The sequence below is a fragment of the Petromyzon marinus genome, unplaced genomic scaffold (assembly GCF_048934315.1).
Source record: "Petromyzon marinus isolate PM22_M1 ecotype Great Lakes invasive population unplaced genomic scaffold, UKy_Petmar_22M1.pri1.0 PM_Scaffold_185, whole genome shotgun sequence".
NCBI classification, from domain to species: domain Eukaryota; kingdom Metazoa; phylum Chordata; class Hyperoartia; order Petromyzontiformes; family Petromyzontidae; genus Petromyzon; species Petromyzon marinus.
Genome location: NW_027423152.1, coordinates 75,001 through 93,200, shown reverse-complemented (window position 1 = coordinate 93,200; position 18,200 = coordinate 75,001). Strand labels below are relative to the sequence as shown.

Below are 18,200 nucleotides of genomic sequence, written 5' to 3'. Positions count from 1 at the left end.
TATGGTACCTTGATGGTACCTTGATGGTACCTTGATGGTACCTTGATGGTACCCTTGATGATACCTTGATGATACCTTGATGGTACCTTGATGGTACCTTGATGGTACCCTTGATGGTTCGTTGATGATACCTTGATGGTACCCTTGATGGTACCTTGATGGTACCTTGATGGTACCTTGATGGTAACCTTGATGATACCTTGATGATACCTTGATGGTACCTTGATGGTACCTTGATGGTACCCTTGATGATACCTTGATGATACCTTGATGGTACCTTGATGGTACCTTGATGGTACCTTGATGGTACCCTTGATGATACCTTGATGGTACCTTGATGGTACCTTGATGGTACCTTGATGGTACCCTTGATGTTACCTTGATGGTACCTTGATGGTACCCTTGATGATACCTTGATGGTACCCTTGATGGTACTTTGATGGTACCTTGATGGAACCCTTGATGGAACCCTTGATGGTACCCTTGATGGTACCTTGATGGTACCTTGATGGTACCTTGATGGTACCTTGATGGAACCCTTGATGGAACCCTTGATGGTACCTTGATGGTACCTTGATGGTACCTTGATGGTACCCTTGATGGTACCTTGATGGTACCTTGATGGTACCCTTGATGATACCTTGATGGTACCCTTGATGATACCTTGATGGTACCTTGATGGTACCCTTGATAGTACCTTGATGGTACATTGATGATACCTTGATGGTACCTTGATGGTACCCTTGATGGTACCTTGATCATACCTTGATGGTACCTTGATGGTACCTTGATGGTACCCTTGATGGTACCTTGATGATACCTTGATGGTACCTTGATGGTACCCTTGATGGTACCTTGATGGTACCCTTGATGGTACCTTGATGGTACCATGATGGTACCTTGATGGCACCTTGATGGTACCTTGATGGTACCCTTGATGATACCTTGATGGTACCTTGATGGTACCTTGATGGTACCCTTGATGATACCTTGATGATACCTTGATGGCACCTTGATGGTATCTTGATGGTACCTTGATGGTACCTTGATGGTATCCTTGATGATACCTTGATGGTACCTTGATGGTACCTTGATGGTATCTTGATGGTACCTTGATGGTACCTTGATGGTATCCTTGATGGTACCTTGATGGTACCCTTGATGGTACCTTGATGGTACCTTGATGGTACCCTTGATGGTAACCTTGATGGTACCTTGATGGTACCCTTGATGATACCTTGATGGTACCTTGATGGTACCTTGATGGTACCTTGATGGTACCTTGATGGTACCTTGATGGTACCTTGATGATACCTTGATGGTACCTTGATGGTACCTTGATGGTACCTTGATGGTACCTTGATGGTACCTTGATGGTACCTTGATGGTACCTTGATGGTACCTTGATGGTATCTTGATGGTACCTTGATGATACCTTGATGGTACCTTGATGGTACCTTGATGGTACCTTGATGGTACCTTGATGATACCTTGATGGTACCTTGATGATACCTTGATGGTACCTTGATGGTACCTTGATGATACCTTGATGGTACCTTGATGGTACCTTGATGGTACCTTGATGGTACCCTTGATGGTATCTTGATGGTACCTTGATGATACCTTGATGGTACCTTGATGGTACCTTGATGGTACCCTTGATGGTACCTTGATGGTACCTTGATGGTACCTTGATGGTAACCTTGATGGTACCCTTGATGGTACCTTGATGATACCTTGATGGTACCCTTGATGGTACCTTGATGGTACCTTGATGGTACCTTGATTGTACCTTGATGGTACCCTTGATGGTACCCTTGATGGTACCTTGATGGTACCTTGATGGTACCTTGATGGTACCTTGATGGTACCCTTGATGATACCTTGATGATACCTTGATGATACCTTGATGGTACCCTTGATGGTACCTTGATGGTACCCTTGATGGTACCCTTGATGTTACCTTGATGGTACCTTGATGGTACCTTGATGGTACCCCTGATGGTATCTTGATGGTACCTTGATGGTACCCTTGATGGTACCCTTGATGGTACCTTGATGGTACCTTGATGGTACCCTTGATGATACCTTGATGGTACCTTGATGGTACCTTGATGGTACCCTTGATGGTACCTTGATGGTACCTTGATGGTACCTTGATGGTACCCTTGATGGTACCTTGATGGTACCCTTGATGATACCTTGATGGTACCTTGATGGTACCTTGATGGTACCTTGATGGTACCTTGATGGTACCTTGATGGTACCCTTGATGGTACCTTGATGTTACCTTGATGGTACCTTGATGGTACCCCTGATGGTATCTTGATGGTACCTTGATGGTACCCTTGATGGTACCCTTGATGGTACCTTGATGATACCTTGATGGTACCTTGATGGTACCTTGATGGTACCTTGATGGTACCCTTGATGATACCTTGATGGTACCTTGATGGTACCTTGATGGTACCCTTGATGGTACCTTGATGGTACCCTTGATGATACCTTGATGGTACCTTGATGGTACCTTGATGGTACCTTGATGGTACCTTGATGATACCTTGATGGTACCTTGATGGTACCTTGATGGTACCTTGATGGTACCCCTTGATGGTACCCTTGATGATACCTTGATGGTACCCTTGATGATACCTTGATGGTACCTTGATGGTACCTTGATGGTACCCTTGATGGTACCTTGATAATACCTTGATGATACCTTGATGGTACCTTGATGATACCTTGATGGTACCTTGATGGTACCCTTGATGGTACCTTGATGGTACCTTGATGGTACCATTGATGGTACCTTGATGGTACCTTGATGGTACCATTGATGGTACCTTGATGATACCTTGATGGTACCTTGATGGTACCTTGATGGTACTTTGATGGTACCTTGATGGTACCTTGATGGTACCCTTGATGGTACCCTTGATGATACCTTGATGGTACCTTGATGGTACCTTGATAGTACCTTGATGGTACCTTGATGGTACCTTGATGGTACCTTGATGGTACCCTTGATGGTACCTTGATGGTACCTTGATGGTACCTTGATGATACCTTGATGGTACCTTGATGGTACCTTGATGGTACCCTTGATGGTACCTTGATGGTACCTTGATGGTACCTTGATGGTACCCTTGATGGTACCTTGATGGTACCCTTGATGGTACCCTTGATGGTACCTTGATGGTACCTTGATGGTACCCTTGATGGTACCTTGATGACACCCCTTGATGATACCTTGATGGTACCTTGATGGTACCCTTGATGGTACCCTTGATGGTACCTTGATGTTACCCTTGATGGTACCTTGATGGTAACCTTGATGGTACCATTGATGGTACCTTGATGATACCTTGATGGTACCCTTGATGATACCTTGATGGTACCTTGATGGTACCTTGATGGTACCCTTGATGGTATCCTTGATGGTACCTTGATGGTACCTTGATGGTACCCTTGATGATACCTTGATGGTACCCTTGATGGTACCTTGATGGTACCCTTGATGGTACCTTGATGGTACCTTGATGGTACCTTGATGGTACCCTTGATGATACCTTGATGATACCTTGATGACACCCTTGATGGTACCCTTGATGGTACCTTGATGGTACCTTGATGGTACCTTGATGGTACCTTGATGGTACCTTGATGACACCCTTGATGGTACCCTTGATGATACCTTGATGGTACCCTTGATGATACCTTGATGGTACCCTTGATGGTACCTTGATGATACCTTGATGGTACCTTGATGGTACCTTGATGGTACCCTTGATGGTACCCTTGATGATACCTTGATGGTACCTTGATGGTACCCTTGATGGTACCTTGATGGTACCTTGATGGTACCCTTGATGGTACCTTGATGGTACCTTGATGGTACCTTGATGATACCTTGATGGTACCTTGATGATACCTTGATGGTACCTTGATGGTACCCTTGATGGTACCTTGATGGTACCTTGATGGTACCTTGATGATACCTTGATGGTACATTGATGGTACCTTGATGGTACCTTGATGGTACCCTTGATGGTACCTTGATGGTACCTTGATGGTACCCTTGATGGTACCCTTGATGATACCTTGATGGTACCTTGATGGTACCCTTGATGGTACCTTGATGGTACCTTGATGGTACCCTTGATGGTACCTTGATGGTACCTTGATGGTACCCTTGATGATACCTTGATGGTACCTTGATGGTACCCTTGATGGTACCCTTGATGGTACCTTGATGGTAACCTTGATGGTACCTTGATGGTACCTTGATGGTACCTTGATAGTACCCTTGATGGTACCTTGATGGTACCTTGATGGTAACCTTGATGATACCTTGATGGTACCTTGATGGTACCTTGATGGTACCTTGATGGTACCCTTGATGGTACCTTGATGGTACCTTGATGGTACCTTGATGGTACCCTTGATGGTACCTTGATGGTACCCTTGATGGTACCCTTGATGGTACCTTGATGGTACCTTGATGGTACATTGATGGTACCTTGATGGTACCTTGATGGTACCTTGATGGTACCTTGATGGTACCTTGATGGTACCTTGATGGTACCTTGATGGTACCTTGATGGTACCTTGATGGTACCTTGATGGTACCTTGATGGTACCTTGATGGTACCTTGATGGTACCTTGATGGTACCTTGATGGTACCTTGATGGTACCTTGATGGTACCTTGATGATACCTTGATGGTACTTTACCGAAAGAACCAAGAATATTAATTTTATTGTTTTTATATTTTTATTATTTTATTGTTTCCCTTCTAACGTGGTGGTGACTTTACCCAAAGAACCAAGAATAATAATTTTATTGTTTCACAATATTTTTATTGTTTTATATTTTTATTATTTTATTGTTTCCCTTCTACGTGGTGACTTTACCGAAAGAACCAAGAATAATAATTTATTGTTTTATATTTTTATTATTTTATATTTTTATTATTTTATTGTTTCCCTTCTACGTGGTGACTTTACCAAAGGAACCAAGAATATTAATTTTATTGTTTTACAATAATTTTATTGCTTTAAAAACCAATGAGTAATTTATGCAGTCACGAAATCTTTAATTATTTAGTAATTAAAATAAAATAAAAATAAAACAATTAAAATTCTCATTGTTTTTTTCGGTAAAGTCGCGTACCTTAGAAATACCATAAAAATTATAATTTCATGGTATTTCTAATGAGTAATTTACGCAGTCACCAAAGCTTCAGATTCAACACCGGCATTGCCCTTGTACCGGGCGTCTTCCTGCAGCTGTGTGCGAGGGGGCGTCGGCGTGCCGGGCAGGGGAAGTTTGCGTGCGACCGGGGGAGTGCCGCTGCCCAAGCGGACACACGGAGAGAACTGTGATGAAGGTGTGTGTGTCTGTGTGTGTGTGTGACTGTGTGTGTGTCTGTGTGTGTGTGTGACTGTGTGTGTGTGTGTCTGTGTGTGTGTGTCTGTGTGTGTGTGTCTGTGTGTGTTTGTGTGTGTGTGTGTCTGTGTGTGTATGTGGGTGTGTGTGTGTATGTGGGTGTGTGTGTGTCTGTGTGTGTCTGTGTGTGTGTGTGTCTGTGTGTGTGTGTGTGACTGTGTGTGTGTGTGTCTGTGTGTGTGTGTCTGTGTGTGTCTGTGTCTGTGTGTGTGTGTCTGTGTGTGTCTGTGTGTGTGTGTGTGTCTGTGTGTGTGTGTCTGTGTGTGTGTGTCTGTGTGTCTGTGTGTGTCTGTGTGTGTGTGTGTGTGTCTGTGTGTGTGTGTCTGTGTGTGTGTGTGTCTGTGTGTGTGTGTCTGTGTGTGTGTGTCTGTGTGTGTGTGTGTGTCTGTGTGTGTGTGTCTGTGTGTGTGTGTGTCTGTGTGTGTGTGTGTCTGTGTGTGTGTGTCTGTGTGTGTGTGTGTGTCTGTGTGTGTGTGTGTGTCTGTGTGTGTGTCTGTGTGTGTGTGTCTGTGTGTGTCTGTGTGTGTGTGTCTGTGTGTGTCTGTGTGTGTGTGTCTGTGTGTGTGTGTGTCTCTGTGTGTGTGTGTGTCTGTGTGTGTGTGTGTCTCTGTGTGTGTGTGTGTCTGTGTGTGTGTGTGTCTCTGTGTGTGTGTGTCTGTGTGTGTCTGTGTGTGTGTGTGTATGTGTGTGTAGTGTAGGTGTGTGTGTGTGTCTGTGTGTGTGTGTGTCTGTGTGTGTGTCTGTGTCTGTGTGTGTGTCTGTGTGTGTGTGTCTGTGTGTCTGTGTGTCTGTGTGTGTGTGTCTGTGTGTATGTGTATTTGTGTGTGTGTATGTGTGTCTGTGTGTGTGTGTCTGTGTGTGTGTGTGTCTGTGTGTCAGTGTGTGTGTCTGTGTGTGTCTGTGTCTGTGTGTGTGTGCCTGTGTGTGTGTGTCTGTGTGTGTGTGTGTGTCTGTGTGTGTGTTTCTGTGTGTGTGTGTCTGTGTGTGTGTAGTGGTAGGTGTAGTGGTAGTGATAGGGGTAGTGGTAGTGATAGTTGTAGGTGTAGTGGTAGTGATAGTGGTAGATGTAGTGATAGTTGTAGATGTAGTGGTAGTGATAGTGGTAGATGTAGTGATAGTGGTAATGATAATGGTAGGTGTAGTGGTAGTGATAGTGGTAGATGTAGTGGTAGTGATAGTGGTGGGTGTAGTGGTAGGTGTAGTGATAGTGGTAGGTGTAGTGGTAGATGTAGTGATAGTGGTAGGTGTAGTGGTAGATGTAGTGATAGTTGTAGGTGTAGTGGTAGATGTAGGTGTAGTGGTAGGTGTAGTGGTAGGTGTAGTGATAGTGGTAGATGTAGGTGTAGGTGTAGTGATAGTGGTAGATGTAGTGATAGTGGTAGGTGTAGTGGTAGGTGTAGTGATAGTGGTAGGTGTAGTGATAGTGGTAGGTGTAGTGATAGTGGTAGTTGTAGGTGTAGTGGTAGTTGTAGATGTAGGTGTAGTGGTAATGATAGTTGTAGATGTAGTGGTAGTGATAGTGGTAGATGTAGTGGTAGTGATAGTGATAGGTGTAATGGTAGTGGTAGTGGTAGGTGTAGTGGTAGATGTAGTGGTAGTTGTAGGTGTAGTGGTAGTGGTAGATGTAGTGGTAGTGATAGTGATAATTGTAGATGTAGTGATAGTGGTAGGTGTAGTGATAGTGGTAGTGGTAGGTGTAGTGGTAGTTGTAGATGTAGGTGTAGGTGTAGTGGTAGTGGTAGGTGTAGTGATAGTTGTAGGTGTAGTTGTAGATGTAGTGGTAGTTGTAGGTGTAGTGGTAGTTGTAGGTGTAGTGGTAGTTGTAGTGATAGTGATAGTTGTAGTGATAGTGATAGTTGTAGATGTAGGTGTAGTGATAAGTGGTAGTGGTAGGTGTAGTGATAGTGATAGTTGTAGATGTAGGTGTAGTTGTAGTGATAGTTGTAGATGTAGTTGTAGCCATTGCGTTGACTCTGCCTGACCCCCCCCCCCCCAGAGTGCCCCCCGGGCTACTGGGGCCCCGCCTGCCTCTCCGAGTGCCCTCCCGGGTGCCACCCGGCCCGGGGTGGAGGCCGCTGCGACGCCGAGACCGGCCGCTGCTCCTCCTGCCGGCAGGGCCGCTGGGGCCCCCCATTGCCGGCAGACCTGCGCCTGCCGCCCCTGGGGCACCTACGGTAGACGCGGTGGCGGTGGCAGAGGACGAGGAGGAGGACGAGGCGGTGGAGGAGGACGAGGCGGTGGAGGAGGAGGAGGACGAGGCGGTGGAGGAGGACGAGGCGGTGGAGGCGGTGGAGGAGGAGGAGGCGATGGAGGCGGTGGAGGAGGCGGTGGAGGGGAGGCGGTGGAGGAGGAGGAGGCGGTGGAGGCGGTGGAGGAGGAGGAGGCGGTGGAGGAGGAGGAGGCGGTGGAGGCGGTGGAGGGAGGCTCGCCCACGGTGGCCTCCATGCCGCCGGGCTGCGCGATGGCCGATGGCTCCTGCCCGTGCCGGCCGTGGTGGTGGGGACGCAATTGCTCCAACCTCTGCTACTGCAACCTGGCCGCCAGCGAGCGCTGCGACGTGCTCACGGGAAAAATGCGTGTGCATGTGAGCGGGCGGGCGGGCGGTGGGGCGAGCGGTGGGGCGAGTGGTGGGGTGGGCGAGGGAGTGGGTGAGTGAGTGAGTGACTGGGTGAGTGAGCGAGTGAGTGGGTGAGTGAGGGAGTGGGTGAGCGATGGAGTGAGTGGGTGAGTGAGTGAGTGAGTGGGGTGGGTGAGGAAGTGGGTGAGTGAGTGAGTGAGTGGGTTTGTGAGGGAGTGGGCGAGTGGGTGAGCGAGGGAGCGGGTTGAGGAACTGGGTGAGCGAGCGAGTGAGTGGGTGAGTGAGGGAGTGGGTGTGTGAGTGAGTGAATGGGTGAGTGAGTGAGGGAGCGGAGGAGAGGCTGCCCACTCCTCTGTCGGGAGCTGGAACGGTACCGCCTGGATCTCTGTGGCATTCAGGAGGTCCGGTAGGACCGGCTCTGGCTCCCTGCCAGCATGAGGGGTGGACAGTCCCTCTACTCGGTGCAGCAGACTGCCAAACAACAGGGTGTGGCTCTTCTTCTGAACAAAAGAAATGAAGGAGGCTTAAGAGCGTGGTGGTGAGGTGTGGGAAGCTGAAATCCCTCAGCTACTGTGGGCTCCCCATCCTATCAACCAGAAGCGATGATTGATGGTGGTGACTTATGCCCCCGCCAAAGATCAACATCCGTGGAGGGATGCAGACGTAGAGGCGTTAACCACTCACTGTTCGGCAACCTGCATTGCCACCAGGTATCAAAGGGTCAGTGCAGCGTGACCTCTCTGTGCGAACAACGGTCGGGGTCAGATGAGGCGAGGTGGATCGTAGCCACAGTTTGGTAAGAACCAATCAGACTATTCCACGTGGGAATTCGCGATTGGTTACACCTGGCCACGAACGGGTATAAGAAGGGTGACCACGCAGAGCACGGGGAGATCTCTCCCTACACGAAGACCGAAGCCCGGGCTGAAGACTGGCCAGGACCCTGGACGTGGCCTTCCGGCCCTTCTCAGGGCTAAGGCTCGGCGTGCCCTAGCGGTCAGGACCCACCGGGCCAGCGGTGGGTCAGATAGCCCTCCCCTAGGTCCCAGCTGGAGGATTCTAGAATAGCGGTAGACGTGTGAGTCCCGCCGAGATAGGAGGCTGTACCTCCTTAGGCTAGGATAGCGGTGGACGTGTAAGTCCCACCAAGATAGGAGACTGTACCTCCTTAGGCTAGAATAGCGGTAGACGTGTGAGTCCCGCCGAGATAGGAGGCTGTACCTCCTTAGGCTAGGATAGCGGTGGACGTGTAAGTCCCACCAAGATAGGAGACTGTACCTCCTTAGGCTAGGATAGCGGTAGACGTGTAAGTCCCACCAAGATAGGAGGCTGTACCTCCTTAGGTTAGGATAGTGGTAGACGTGTAAGTCCCGTCAAGATAGGAGGCTGTACCTCCTTAGGTTAGGATAGTGGTAGACGTGTAAATCCCACCAAGCTAGGAGACTGAACCTCCTTAGGCTAGGATAGCGGTGGACGTGTAAGTCTCCACAAGATAGGAGACTGGACCTCCTTAGGCTGGGGTAGCGGTAGACGTGTAAGTCCCGGCAAGATAGGAGGCTGTACCTCCTTAGGCTGGGATAGCGGTAAGCGTGTAAGTCCTGTCAAGATAGGAGACTGTACCTCCTTAGGCTAGGGTAGCGGTGGGCGTGTAAGTCCCACCAAGATAGGAGGCTGTACCTCCTTAGGCTAGGGTAGCGGTGGATGTGTAAGTCCCACCAAGATAGGAGTCTGTACCTCCTTAAGCTAGGGTAGCGGTGGGCGTGTAAGTCCCACCAAGATAGGAGGCTGTACCTCCTTAGGCTAGGGTAGCGGTGGATGTGTAAGTCCCACCAAGATAGGAGGCTGTACCTCCTTAGGCTGGGATAGCGGTGGACGTGTAAGTGCCGTCAAGATAGGAGGCTGTACCTCCTTAGGCTAGGGTAGCGGTGGATGTGTAAGTCCCACCAAGATAGGAGGCTGTACCTCCTTAGGCTGGGATAGCGGTGGACGTGTAAGTCCAACCAAGATAGGAGTCTGTACCTCCTTAGGCTAGGGTAGCGGTGGGCGTGTAAGTCCCACCAGGATAGGAGTCTGTACCTCCTTAGGCTGGGATAGCGGTGGACGTGTAAGTCCCACCAAGATAGGAGACTGTACCTCCTTAGGCTAGGATAGCGGTAGAGGTGTAAGTCCGTCAAGACAGGAGACTGTACCTCCTTAGGCTAGGGTAGCGGTGGACGTGTAAGTCCCACAAAGATAGGAGTCTGTACCTCCTTAGGCTAGGGTAGCGGTAGACGTGTAAGTCCCACCAAGATAGGAGTCTGTACCTCCTTAGGCTAGGGTAGCGGTAGACGTGTAAGTCCCACCAAGATATGAGACTGTACCTCCTTAGGCTGGGATAGCGGTAGACGTGTAAGTCCCGCCGAGATAGGAGTCTGTACCTCCTTAGGCTAGGGTAGCGGTGGACGTGTAAGTCCCACCGAGATAGGAGTCTGTACCTCCTTAGGTATCAAGCAGACCTGTGTGTAGGTTCCGCTGAGTCCGGAGGCTGTACCTCCCTAGGGTATTGCGTGAGGGGACCTTATACCCCTCCGTGTGTTAAGGACTGTGTGAGAGAAGAATTACAATGGGCGGAGTGTGCCTCATAGTTAGTTTATTCGTCTTTATAAACACTACACAGCCAAGGCCGAAGAGTCAGATGCCTTCTATGACCTCCTGTCACAGGTGCTGGCTAAAGTGGCCGCTCGGGATGAATTCATTCTATTGGGTGACTTTAAGTGCCCAAGTTGGTCATGATGCTGGGACCTGGTCTGGAGTGATTTGAAGGGATGTGCCAGATCAGCTCAATAACAACGTTAGGAGGCTGCTAGACGTCTGTACAGCCAATGGGCTTGTAATTACCATCGGCGCATCCATACAAGGACCTACCGTGGAGCTGATCTGCCCACTGACCATCGACTAGTCATCTGTAAGATGCGCCTGCCATTCTTCCACTCCGGTGGTGGGTGTACACCCAGGACCCCATTTCAACCTAAAGTGGCCTGGCCTCAGCTAGCTGAAAAAAGTTGCAAGCGAGAATTTCATCATCGCTTGCAGCTGGTGTTGGCATCGTCCCCGACTCCACCTGATGTCGAGGGTAAATGGGCGAGGTTTAGGACTGTGACTCATGCAGCTGCAATGGCTGCTTTGGGTACGCGGTCCAGACCTCCCCAGAGACCCTGGCTGACAGAGGAGGTGTTCAGGATGGTTGAGAAAAAGCGACAGGCCCACTGTCATCGGCTACAGAATCCCACAGTCAGAGAATGAGGAGGCGTACCGCAGCCTTCGCTCGGAGGTTCGGAGAGCAGGTAGGCGCTGCAAGGATGGGTGGTGGTTGCGGGTTGCTGAGGAGATGGAGTCTGCCTCAGTGGCCCGCAATCACAAATCTCTTTTTTACTACATCAAAAAGTAACCGGCAGCGCCACACCTATCATCATCATAGGGAAAAGAAAGGTGATCTAATTTCTGACCCCCAGGAACCGGTTTGCAGATTTACTGAGCATTTCAATGAGGTATTGGGGGAAGGGACATTCCCCAGCCAGGAAAACATCGTGGCACAAAGTGAGGATGATCCTGCTGATGCTGCGGTGCCTCAAATATTGGAAGAAGTCACCCCCTGTGAGTGGCTGGCTGAGGTGCCATCTGTTGAGGAAGTACTGAAGGCGATCCAGAGTCTGAGACCAGGAAAGGCACCGGGCAGAGATGATCTCCCAAGCGAAATGCTGAGGGAGGGTGCCGTCTGTGTTTGTGCACAGACTGCCCTACTGGACGGGTTCCGCAGGATTGGAAGGATGCCCTGGTGGTCCCCCTTTTTAAGAAGAGGGACCGCACAGACTGTAACAACTACAGGGGCATCTCACTCCTCAGTGCGCTGGGAAAAGTCCTGGCAAGGATTATTCAACATCGCCTTTCCAGGCACGCTGAGGAGAGGCTTGCGGAGCCCCAATGCGGTTTCAGGAAAGGGCGGTCCTGCACAGATGCCATATTTTCTGTCTGCTACAGCAGAGGTGTAGGGAATTATAAACAGGATCTTACATTTTGATTTAAAGCTTTCGTGACTGCAGTAATTCATATTCTTAGTTTTTTCGGTAAAGTCACGTTGAAGAGAAACAACAAAATAACAAAATATATATAAAACAAAAAAAATTCTCACGACGTTTCGACCATAACTCAAACGGTCATCATCAGGTGTGTCGGTTTGCATAAATTTATTTTGAAAACGGCATATTTATTTATATATATAAAAATAACGTTTGCGTCACGCGCAACGATGGCAGTTTGCCAGGACTAGTCCATCTATTTTTTTGAAAAGAGGAGGGGGGAAACGAAATTGGTTTTTATGTATGCTGTCTGAAAGGCACTGTAAGCGTGAACAATCAATCAAGAACTGAAATGATTTATCAAATCTTTCCAATGGCTTCCATGAGAGATTCGTTCATGAGGCTATCCACATATACAAACACAGAGACAATTTCAACCGAGAAGATGGATTCTATCTTAGCAATCATTGGAAAGATTTGATAAATCATTTCAGTTCTTGATTGATTGTTCACGCTTACAGTGCCTTTCAGACAGCATACATAAAAACAAATTTCGTCTCCCCCCTCCTCTTTTCAAAAAAATAGATGGACTAGTCCTGGCAAACTGCCATCGTTGCGCGTGACGCAAACGTTATTTTTATATATATAAATAAATATGCCGTTTTCAAAATAAATTTATGCAAACCGACACACCTGATGATGACCGTTTGAGTTATGGTCGAAACGTCGTGAGAATTTTTTTATTGTTTTATATATATTTTGTTATTTTGTTGTTTCTCTTCAACGTGACTTTACCGAAAAAACTAAGAATAGGATCTTACATTTTTATTTAAAGCTTTCGTGACTGCAGTGATTCATATTCTTGGTTCTTTCGGTAAAGTCACGTTTATTGTTTCCCTTCAACGTGACTTTACCGAAAGAACCAAGAATATAGAATCTTACATCTCTGCTTTATTGACCTCGTCAAGGCACTATGATACCATCAGTAGGCCTGGGCTCTGGGTTGTTTCTCGTGCTTTCAAAATCGCTGACTCTCTGCTCACGATCATTAATGACTTTCATGATGGTGAGCAGGCCCGGGTAAAACTACGTGGCCCATGAGTCAGAGCCATTTCCTGTTCACTGGCTCCCACATTATTTCACGTATTTTTTGACCGCGTTTGTTCCTAAAGCCTTCATTTGCTGTACTGGGGGAATTTCCATCTGGTACAGATACAATGGGAGGCTGATCGATGCCCGTGTGTATTCAAGGGATAGCTCCCTATTGCTCAACCATTTTACATATGCTGATGATCTGGTGATTGGTGGTCACTCAGAGGAGTTGGAGGCACTGCTGCTGAACCTGGAGTGTGCCACTAAGAGGTGGGGCCTTACCATCAGCCATACCAAATCTAAGTACTTGCATGGCTATATTGTGCCAACAAACACTCAACCCCCTCAACTCCCCATTGGTGATGGGGCAGTTGTGGAGAGAGTGGAGAGTTTTCATACCTGGGCAGTGTGCTCATGACCGAGGTCTCACTCCGAATCAGTCGAGCAGCAATATCTTTTCATCGACTGCGTAACGCTGTGTGGAAGCTACCTGGTCTGTCGCTCCGCACGAAGCTTCAGGTCTTCTCGGCCACGGTCATGACCTCCCTTCTCTATGGCTGTGGACCCCCAACTAATGGAACATCTTCGCCGGTTACAAACATTTAGGCTGGCCTGCCAACGATCCATCCTGGGTTTAACCAGGCTGGATTGCGTGAGGAGCTCACACATCCTCGAAAAACCTGGACAAAATCCCATCGGTGAGCTCCTCCGGCAGGCAAGGCTGCGTTGGCTGGGTCAGGTAGCCCGCATGCCCAGCCACTGCATGCCGAAACAGCTTTTGTTCGGCCGGATCGAGGAGTGATCTGGTACAGTGGGACGTAGAGCTGAGTGGATTTGCCGATGACCGGTACCAGCTATGTCAAGATCGGCCTCTGTGGAGGAGGCTCGTGAAGGACGCTGCTGGGCAGTTGGAGGTAGTCGCCCTCCAACAACAACGGAGGGCGGAGGAGCGACGCTCACAACAACGAGCAGAGCGCCGGGTGGCTAAAGCACAGCAGGTTGGCACAGTAGGGGGCACAGGTGGTGCATCAGCCAGTCGTCTCAGTCATCTCAGTCAGTCGACCCGTGGCACCTGCTGGGTCTGCCCCGTGACCTCCTGCCAGCGGGCGTTCGACACTCCACGTGGCCTCAAGGTGCACATGGCCTGGCACAAGTCCTGGCACAAGTCCTGGCTTGTGCCAGGACATAGTGGTGAATGGCGGTTGTTGTTGTTGGTTGTTGTGGTGTGTGTGGTTGTGATGTTGTTGTGGTGTGTGTGGTTGTGGTTGTTGTGGTGGTGGTGTGTGTGGTTGTTGTGGTATGGTGTTGGTGGTGTGGTGTTGGTGGTGTGGTTGTGATGTGGTGTTGGTGGTGTGGTTGTGATGTGGTTGTTGTGGTGTGGTGTTGGTGGTGGTGTTGTTGTGATGTGGTTGTTGTGGTGGTGGTGTGTGTGGTGTGGTTGTGATGTGGTGTTGGTGGTGTGGTTGTTGTGGTGTGGTTGTTGTGGTGTGTGGTTGTTGTTGTGTGTGGTTGTTGTTGTGGTTGTGATGTGGTTGTTGTGGTGTGATATTGGTGTTGTGTGTGGTGTGGTGGGGGTTGTGGTTGTGATGTGGTTGTTGTTGTTGTTGTGGTGGTGTGTGTTGTTGTGGTTGTGATGTGGTTGTTGTTGTTGTTGTTGTTGTTGTGGTGTGTGTTGTTGTGGTTGTGATGTGGTTGTTGTTGTGGTTTGTGTTGTTGTGGTTGTGATGTGGTTGTTGTTGTGGTTTGTGTTGTTGTGGTTGTGATGTGGTTGTTGTGGTGTGGTTGTGGTGTGGTTGTTGTGGTGGTGGTTTGTGTGGTTGTGATGTGGTTGTGATTGTTGTTGTGGTTGTTGTTGTGGTGGTAGTGTGTGTGGTTGTTGTTGTGATGTTGTTGTGATGTGGTTGTTGTTGTTGTTGTGGTGGTGGTGTATGTAGTTGTGATGTGGTTGTTGTTGTGGTTGTGATGTGGTTGTGGTTGTTGTGGTGGTGGTGTGTGTGGTTGTGGTTGTGATGTGGTTGATGTTGTGATGTGGTTGTTGTTGTGGTGGTTGTTGTGATGTGGTTGTGATGTGGTTGTTGTGATGTGTTTGTGATGTGATTGTTGTTGTGGGTGTGTGGTTGTTGTTGTTGTGATGTGGTTGTGATGTGGTTGTTGTTGTGATGTGGTTGTGATGTGGTTGTTGTGATGGTGGTGTGTGTGGTTGTTGTGGTGTGGTGTTGGTGGTGTGGTGTTGGTGGTGTGGTTGTGATGTGGTTGTTGTGGTTGTTGTAGCTGTGATGTGGTTGTGATGTTGTTGTTGTTGTGGTTGTTGTCGTTGTGGTTGTTGTTGTGATGTGGTTGTGATGTGGTTGTGATGTTGTTGTGGTTGTTGTTGTTGTTGTTGTGATGTGGTTGTGATGTGTTTGTTGTTGTGGTTGTTGTAGTTGTGATGTGGTTGTGATGTGGTTGTTGTTGTTGTGGTTGTGATGTTGTTGTTGTGGTTGTTGTGGTGGTTGTTGTTGTGGTTGTTGTAGTTGTGATGTGGTTGTGATGTGGTTGTTGTTGTTGTGGTTGTGATGTTGTTTTGTGGTTGTTGTGGTGGTTGTTGTTGTGGTTGTGATGTTGTTTTGTGGTTGTTGTGGTGGTTGTTTTGTGGTTGTTGTAGTTGTGATGTGGTTGTGATGTTGTTGTGGTGGTTGTTGTTGTTGTGATGTAGTTGTGATGTGGTTGTTGTTGTTGTTGTGGTGGTGGTTGTGATGTGGTTGTTGTTGTTGTGGTTGTGATGTGGTTGTTGTGGTGTGGTATTGGTGTTGTGTGTGGTGTGGTGCGGGTTGTGGTTGTGATGTGGTTGTGGTGGTGGTGTGTGTGGTTCTTGTTGTTGTGTGATTGTGGTTGTGATGTGGTTGTTGAGGTGTGGTATTGGTGTTGTGGTGGTGTGTGTGGTTGTGATGTGGTTGGTGTTGTGGTTGTGATGTGGTTGTTGTTGTGGTTGTTGTTGTGGTGGTGTGTGTGGTTGTGATGTTGTTGTTGTGGTTGTTGTTGTTGTGGTGGTGTGTGTTGATGTGGTTGTGATGTGGTTGTTGTTGTTGTGGTTGTGATGCTGTTGTTGTTGTGGTTGTTGTGGTGGTTGTTGTTGTGGTTGTTGTAGTTGTGATGTGGTTGTGATGTTGTTGTGGTTGTTGTTGTTGTGGTTGTTGTTGTTGTGATGTGGTTGTGATGTGGTTGTGGTTGTTGTGGTGGTGGTGTGTGTGGTTGTTGTGGTGTGGTGTTGGTGGTGTGGTGTTGGTGGTGTGGTTGTGATGTGGTTGTTGTGGTTGTTGTAGCTGTGATGTGGTTGTGATGTTGTTGTTGTGGTTGTTGTCGTTGTGGTTGTTGTTGTGATGTGGTTGTGATGTGGTTGTGATGTTGTTGTGGTTGTTGTTGTGGTTGTGATGTGGTTGTGATGTGGTTGTTGTTGTGGTTGTTGTAGTTGTGATGTGGTTGTGATGTGGTTGTTGTTGTTGTGGTTGTGATGTTGTTGTTGTGGTGGTTGTTGTAGTTGTGATGTGGTTGTGATGTTTTTGTGGTTGTTGTGGTTGTTGTTGTTGTGGTTGTTGTAGTTGGGATGTGGTTGTGATGTGGTTGTTGTTGTGGTTGTGATGTTGTTTTGTGGTTGTTGTGGTGGTTGTTGTTGTTGTTGTGATGTAGTTGTGATGTGGTTGTTGTTGTTGTGGTGGTTGTGATGTGGTTGTTGTGGTGTGGTATTGGTGTTGTGTGTGGTGTGGTGCGGGTTGTGGTTGTGATGTGGTTGTGGTGGTGGTGTGTGTGGTTCTTGTTGTTGTGTGATTGTGGTTGTGATTTGGTTGTTGAGGTGTGGTATTGGTGTTGTGGTGGTGTGTGTGGTTGTGATGTGGTTGGTGTTGTGGTTGTGATGTGGTTGTTGTTGTGGTTGTTGTTGTGGTGGTGTGTGTGGTTGTGATGTTGTTGTTGTTGTGGTTGTTGTTGTTGTGGTGGTGTGTGTTGATGTGGTTGTGATGTGGCTGTTGTTGTTGTGGTTGTGATGCTGTTGTTGTTGTGGTTGTTGTGGTGGTTGTTGTTGTGGTTGTTGTAGTTGTGATGTGGTTGTGATGTTGTTGTGGTTGTTGTTGTTGTGGTTGTTGTGATGTGGTTGTGATGTGGTTGTGGTGGTTGTGATCTTGTTGTTGTTGTAGTTGTGATGTGGTTGTTGTTGTGGTTGTTGTTGTGGTTGTTGTTGTTGTGATGTGGTTGTGATGTGGTTGTTGTTGTTGTGGTTGTTGTTGTGGTTGTTGTTGTGATGTGGTTGTGATGTGGTTGTGATGTTTTTGTGGTTGTTGTGGTTGTTGTTGTTGTGTTGTGGTTGTTGTTGTGTTGTGGTTGTAGTTGTGATGTGGTTGTGATGTGGTTGTTGTAGTTGTGATGTTGTTGTTGTGATGTGGTTGTGATGTTTTTGTTGTTGTGGTGGTTGTTGTTGTTGTTGTGGTTGTTGTTGTTGTTGTTGTGGTTGTTGTTGTGATGTAGTTGTGATGTGGTTGTGATGTTGTTGTGGTTGTTGTGGTTGTTGTTGTAGTTGTGATGTGGTTGTTGTTGTTGTGGTGGTTGTGATGTGGATGTTGTTGTTGTTGTTGTTGTGTTGTGGTTGTTGTTGTGATGTGGTTGTTGTTGTAGTTGTGATGTGGTTGTGATGTGGTTGTTGTAGTTGTGATGTTGTAGTTGTGATGTGGTTGTGATGTTGTTGTGGTTGTTGTGGTTGTTGTTGTAGTTGTGATGTGGTTGTTGTTGTTGTTGTGGTGGTTGTGATGTTGTTGTTGTTGTTGTGGTGGTTGTGATGTTGTTGTTGTTGTTGCGGTGGTTGTGATGTGGTTGTTGTTGTTGTTGTGGTGGTTGTGATGTTGTTGTTGTTGTTGTGGTTGTTGTGGTTGTTGTTGTTGTGGTGTTCAGGCCCGGCTGGTGGGGTCGCAGCTGCTCGTGGCCGTGCGCGTGCTCGGGGTCACCGTGCGCACAGGTCACGGGGTCATGCACCGCGTGCCGCGCCGGCCAATGGGGGCCTC

At 48.0% G+C, this 18,200-nt stretch overlaps 1 protein-coding gene across 1 annotated transcript in view; it reads left to right on the top strand.

Moving 5' to 3' along the window:
* Window positions 1–7,891: 7,891 nt before the first annotated feature.
* Window positions 7,892–18,200, top strand: part of LOC142922838 (uncharacterized) — a gene marked incomplete at its 3' end in the record, with an annotated part of 65,473 nt that continues 55,164 nt past the window's right edge. The window contains exons 1-2 of the mRNA XM_076063774.1: window positions 7,892–8,032; window positions 18,035–18,200. The exon at window positions 18,035–18,200 is cut by the window's right edge and continues 188 nt beyond it. Of these exons, the coding sequence (XP_075919889.1) occupies window positions 7,892–8,032; window positions 18,035–18,200 (307 nt within the window). The remainder of the gene's footprint in view (window positions 8,033–18,034) is intronic.